Raw genomic sequence first — 6,556 nt, 5'->3', positions numbered from 1 at the left:
ATCAAATAATTTATTTAGGCCTTACAATGATTATCCTCCCAAATTCCTTCATAATGATTATTTCTAACAGCATAGTCATCATCTACCAAATCTAATTCAACTGTTTTAGGTCGAGTAGCTGTAAAAGGTGGGGTGTCATCAAGATTAAACCTTGAAGCACGATAGATAATTTCTTCTTTGCTAGATTAGAAACATAAAACACTTGTTTCACTTGACTAGCTAAAATAAATGGTTCATCTCCATATGCAAACCTCTCAAGATCGACCAAATAAATCCAAATTTTTCATCTCCTTGCATAGCATTACTATTAACCCACTTACATTTGAAGACGGGAACTTTAAACTTGGTATAACTAACCTCCCATATCTCTTATATTATTCCATAATAGGAAATTGCCCCAACATTAGGTTTCTATCTTTAGAACTAGCAAAATGCATAGTTTCGGCTACTACCATCACCCTACTATTTTGCATGGTACTCTTATTGTCTTGGCTTTTTGTGTAAAATGAATAACCATTTATATCATATCCGCCCTAACACAAAACATCAAAACAAGGCCCTACAGCTAGCCTCTATATTGTCTTAGAATGATTGCCATCTTTTAACACTTCTTGCTTAAACCACTTTGCAAATGACTTATTATGTTCATTAACCAGTTGCATATCACTCTTTCTTGGATTCAAGTTCTTTAGCATATTCTTGTGAGCATTCAAGTAAGGTAAAACTTCATCTGTGTTATTTAAAATGTATAGATGTGCTTGCATTACAACTTCTCTTAACATAGACCTCACCATGACACCCCTTGTTCCCTTGCTTCGTCCTTGATCATGTCAAAATTGAGGAAGTCCAATTGCCTTTACCCTTAGCATGATATGCGTTACAAACTCAACTGCCTCCTCAGCTACATATTTCTCAACAATTGATGCCTCAGGTCGATAAGGATTCTTAGAGTACCTTTTAGGATTTTCATGTATCTCTTAAACGGGTACATCCACCTTAAACATATAGGGCTGCAAAGTCTTATCTCTAGTACAAGATGAGCTATCAAGTGGATTATAATATTAAAAAATGATGGAGGAAAATACATTTCTAATTGGGAGAGGATCACATAACCTTCATTTTCTAATTCATCTAACTCAGCAGGATTAATGACTTTGCTGTAAATGGCACTAAGAAAACATACAAAATCTTGTAATAGTACTTCTCACATTGGTTTTCATAATGCCTCAAATAGCAAGTGGAAGTAATTGTTGCATCAACATGTGACAATCATGAGACTTCATCCCTGTTGTCTTCAAATCTTGTATTGAAACAAGTTTCCTCAAATTAAAAGAATAACCTTGCGGCACCTTAATGCTATTGATAAAACAACAGAAACTTCTTTTCTCTTCTTTTGATAACATGTGCGTAGCTAGATGTAAATAAGTCCTCTTACCACCTCTTTCTTGTGGGTGGAGGAGTTTTCTTATTCTAATTTCGACCAAGTCTCATCTTACATTGATCTCATCCTTAGTCTTTCTGCTTATATGTAAAAGTGTACCATAAAGTCTCGCACACACATTGTTCTCCACATGCATCATATCCAGACTATGTCTCACATCAAGACTTTGCCAATATGAAAGGTCGAAAAGATAGATCTTTTTTTCTATATATTCCTCTCACCGACAGTCTTCTTCTTCTTTTTACCGAAGACCACATTAATTCCCTTCACCTGTTGATAAACTTCTTCTCTATTTAATGGTATTGGAGCCACGTGATATTCTTGTGAGCCGTTAAATGCCTTTTCCAACCTACGGTAAGGGTAGTGCCGACTAAGAAACCTTCTACGACCAAGGTAGATCGTCTTCCTGCCATGTTTAAGTTGCATGTAGTGGGTGCCTTCTTCACATATCAGACATGCTTTATGTCCCTTAACACTGTATCCTAACAAATTTTCATATGTCGGAAAGTTATTTATCATGGTGAAGATCATGGCCTGTAAATTGAAGGTCTCTTGTTTATATGCATCAAACACATCAATACCTTCCTCCCATAATTTCTTCAGATCCTCAATCAAAGATGCCAAATACGCATCGCTATTGTTTTTTGGCTATTTTGGCCCCAAGATCATCAAAGATAGCATGATATACTTTCTTTTCATACATAACTAAGAAGGCAAGTTGTAAATTACGAGGAGCACCAACCAAGCACTGTGTGTGCTACTAAGATTACCATATGGATTAATTCCATCCGTACAAAGTCTTGGCCAAAGGTTTCTTGGCTTGCTACTAAATTGAGGAAATTTTTTATCAATTGTTTTCCATTGAGGAGAATAAGCTGGGTAACGAAGCTTTCCATCACATATTTTCTCATCGAAATGCCGTCTCAAGTTCTTTGCTTTTGTGGCATTAGCAAATAGACGTTTAAATTGTGGTATTATTGGAAGATACAACAGAACCTTTAAAGGAGAACCTTTAGTCATCTCGTTATAATCACCAACATCTTTCTTAACTTTGTATCTTGAAGTTCCACATTTAAGGCACTTATTCAACCCTTCATACTCATTTCTGAATAATATACAGTCATTAGGACACGCATGTATCATCTCATATTCCTAACCCATCAGACACAAAATTTTCTTTGCCTCATTTGGAAGTGAATTCCCCTTTGGAAGAATATCACTCAGCAGTTCAAGCAATTCTGTGAACTAGTATCGGTCTAACCATTTTTTGCCTTCAAGTTCATCAATTTCAACACGATTGTCAACCTTATGTAATCATCTTTACACCCTGGGTATAAAGACGTCTCTGCATTACTACACAAAGTTTCAAAAGTAGGAGAGAACTGTGTAAAGGATTTGGACCTTATGTCATGAAACATATCCAAAATTCTATTACTAAAGTTTTCATTCACAACCTTATCCTTTCTAGATAGTATAGTCTTTCTAATTTCTCTATGCCATATCCAATTTGTATATTTATCCCATCATAGATAAGATGCTCTTTTATCTCAAAAATACTTCGTCAACTATTGTTTAAGCATTTGACACAAGGACAATAGTACAATCCATCTCTTTTACTAGGGGCATTTCTTTGAGTAAACTCAAGAAAACTTTCAACCCCATCCTCATATTTTTTTGCTAATTCTCTTAGCTTTCATTCGACTGCGATCCATTTTTCTACAGAATCAATGAACATAATTGTCAAGCTCAATTCTAACTCCTTAATTCAAATATTGAAATAATAAAATAATTAAATATTAGTCAATAAATTAAAATCGACTAACACTTAATTACAAATTAAAGGTAATATCTCTGTTTTAAAAATAAAAAATTTGATAGAATTTCCCCTTAAATATATAACAAAGGGAAAATTAGAGTAAAGGACCAAGAAAAAGTTATATTTGTTATAAAGAATCTTAAAAATTGTAATTATTTAAAAGGACCATAAATATATTAAATATATTATAATAAACAAATGAAATATATAATTACATTTAAAAATTAGATTAAGTAATTTCTTGAAAACTGGTATATATAGTGAATGAGCAAAAATATTGATAAAAAATATAAAATCAGACAAACATATATAAGTTTTGTAAAATTGTTAAAAAAATATTATTTTAATCAAAATTAAAACTATTCTTCATAACATATTTCAACATGTATAAAGTTTTATAAAAATATTAAATTAATTTAATATAATTTCTTTTCAAACAATTGTTTCTAGTTTAAAGTTATAGAAAAAAATAAAAATACATTTGTATATAAAATTGGGAAAATGACAAGAAAATGGCTGTTGAATTCTGAAATGACAAAATGGGCATGTAAATTACTGAAATGACAAAATGGGCATGGGGTATCAATCTGGAATTTGGATAATTCGCCAAAAAGACTGAAATGCCCCTGAATCAGTTTGAACTCATGAAGAACAAAGGCATGACACGTAACAAGAGGGAGAGATCAGAGGCTAAAAACAGAGGTGGAGCAGAGTCGAACGCTGAGAAGACGGAAAAGGTAAGGAAAATTTCTCCTAAAATGCTATTATCTACTCCTCCAACTTTCACCATTCTACAAATCTAATTTATTACGGTGGAATTGCTTTGTGGGCAACTTGGTTTGTAGTGAGAGAGGGGTTGAACGTGGGTATTACGTAAGAAAGTGGAGCTTAATGATGGGTTTGGGTTTTCAAGTCGGTTTACTGGTACATGGTCTAATGGGGATGGGTTTATGAGTCTAGATGGTTTAAATGAAGAATCTAACCAGGATGAGAGAGTGATACATCGGAAATGGAAAAATAGTGGGAACTGATAACGTGGGCATGAAGTTTGAGGGCTAACAGTAAGCATGAGGTGGTCAGTGTTGTCAAATTCATTATTGGAATTGTGAAATCCCATATTTAAGTTGTCAATGTAGCAAGTGTGCGCGCACGTTTTTTGGGTGTTGCATTTTTTGTGAAATCGCAAGAAAAGTTTCGAAATCCTGATAAATGAAATTGATTATTGGGGAACTAAAATATTGATTTATGCTTCTCTGGTGCAGGTTAGGTAGCTTTGATGACATCTAACATTGGGTCAACATCTTCAAAGCGTCTTGCTTGTTACTTTCATATGGGTGGGAAGTTTGCAGAAAATGGTGATGGTGAAGTTAAGTACTATGGTGGAACTGTCAGGGTAAGAGTGATCAAGGAGGGTATAAGGCTTGAAGATTTGAGGGTTATGATAGGAGAATGGTTTGGTGTAGATAGTAATGGTTGCAACATTAAATACACATTGGGCTTGAATGATAGGATATTAATAGATCTTATTGATGATGATGAAGTTGACAACCTATTTGAGTATAATGACAGTAATGCACATGTTTACGTAGCAGCTAAAGGTAATGAGAATACGGAGGAAGAAGTGGCTGATCGAAACAGGTAAGTCACAAGTTTCGGATTATGGAAGTTGTTACTTGCGATAATGTTGTTGTTAATATCATAACAAATGTTGTAATTATACATGCAGCATGTCAAAATTATCAGGACTGTCACAGCAAAATGATGAGCCAATGATTGAGGATGCTGTCGAATGTGTGAATTACATTGCAGCTGAAAATGTTCTTAGCCTGCCATATGCAGTAAAGAGTATACCAACTCCTTTGCCAGGAATGAATTCCCTGAAATGGAAGACAGTATTGTTAGGATTGAGGCAGACTTTTCCAGATGCGGATGATTTCAAGAAGAAACTACACAAATTCAGCATTGCAAACAAATTTGAGTATAAATATGTGAAGAATTCTAATGTCCATATGTATGTCAAATGCAATGTTGAAGGTTGTCCATGGAGGATCAGTGCAAGAGCAGCTGCAAAGAGTACTCTAGCATTTTTACGTGTAATGACATTCAAAAATGAACATGTTCATAATGCCCAAGACAATCTTCATGTGACACATGGTGGATCAGCTAGCTTGACATCATCAGTTATAATTGAAGAGGTTAGGGATCATATAGACATGCGTCTAAATGATATAAAAAAGAGGTTGGAAAGAGATTATGGTGTGAAGTTGACATACAAGCAAGCATACAGGGCCAAGGAAAAAGCATTGGAGGACATACATGGAAGACCTGATCAAACTTACATGCTTATTCCGTGGATTTGTGACCGGTTGAAGGAAACCGATGACAAAACAGTGGCAAAATGGGTGGTTGCAAGGAACAACAGATTTGAGCGTGTATTCATAGCCTATGGGTGTTGTATAGAGGGTTTTATTACTGGTACTAGACATGTACTGTATATTGATGGAAGTCATTTAAGTGGACCGTATAAGGGGACACTACTTTCAGCATCGGCTTATGATGCGGACAATGAATTATTACCTTTTGCCATTGCGATTGTGAAGGGAGAGACGCTTGAGGATTGGACATGGTTCTTACATATGATCAAGGAGATAGTTGGGTCAATGCAATTAACAATCATTTCAAACCGACACAATGCAATTATAGGTACTGTGCAAGCAATATTCGGAGGTGAGTGACATGCGTACTCTTACAGACATGTTAAGGAGAATTTCAGTACACAAATGATCAAGTTAAATAGAGGAAGAAGGAAGACAAGTGGCAACACAAGGGAGGATGGACTGCATTTCCTAGATGCCATTGCATATGCAAGGCTTGACACAAAGTTTGATCAAGCAATGGATAACATGAGATACTTCAATTCCCAATTATTTGAATGGCTTGTCAATCATGGTGATATTCACAAGTGGGCCTTAAGCAAGTTCCCTTTTAAATGATGGGACAACATAAAAACAAACCTTTGCAGAGTCATTCAATGCGTGGATGCTGAAAAAGAGAAGATATAATGTTGCCTAACTTATACATGAGCATCGTGAAAAAGTAGCCAAGAAGATGTATATAGCAAGTATGGCAATGAGCAAATGGAAGAATGGTGTAGGCCCAAATACAAATGCAACATTAATGGAAAATGTGGCGAGATCTGCACAGATGTTAAGTGTTCCTTACGGAAGGGGTAGGGTGTGTGTCCATACAGCAAAAGGAGCCATTAATATTGATCTTGGAAAAGGTGAATGTAGTTGTGC

General features: G+C 35.2%; 1 protein-coding gene across 1 annotated transcript; it reads left to right on the top strand.

Annotated features, from left to right (window-relative positions):
* The first annotated feature begins 3,877 nt into the window (after positions 1-3,877).
* LOC114754837 (uncharacterized) lies at positions 3,878-5,992 on the top strand. The gene is made up of 3 exons (XM_028943679.1): positions 3,878-3,994; positions 4,525-4,895; positions 4,984-5,992. The coding sequence occupies exons 1-3, from the start codon at positions 3,878-3,880 to the stop codon at positions 5,990-5,992; spliced, it is 1,497 nt and encodes a 498-aa protein (XP_028799512.1).
* Positions 5,993-6,556: the final 564 nt, after the last annotated feature.

This window comes from Neltuma alba, unplaced genomic scaffold (assembly GCF_004799145.2).
Source record: "Neltuma alba isolate B1F8T4 unplaced genomic scaffold, ASM479914v2 tig00010201_pilon, whole genome shotgun sequence".
NCBI classification, from domain to species: domain Eukaryota; kingdom Viridiplantae; phylum Streptophyta; class Magnoliopsida; order Fabales; family Fabaceae; genus Neltuma; species Neltuma alba.
The sequence above is the reverse complement of the archived record's forward strand: the minus strand, read 5'-3'. Positions and strand labels throughout refer to the sequence as shown.

Excerpts from the sequence above, each read along its gene's own strand:
- LOC114754837 (XM_028943679.1), top strand. The coding sequence starts at position 3,878 with ATGCCCCTGAATCAGTTTGAACTCATGAAGAACAAAGGCATGACACGT. Across the intron at positions 3,995-4,524 it reads ACGCTGAGAAGACGGAAAAG|GTAGCTTTGATGACATCTAA; the intron begins GTAAGGAAAATT and ends GGTGCAGGTTAG. Across the intron at positions 4,896-4,983 it reads GAAGTGGCTGATCGAAACAG|CATGTCAAAATTATCAGGAC; the intron begins GTAAGTCACAAG and ends TTATACATGCAG.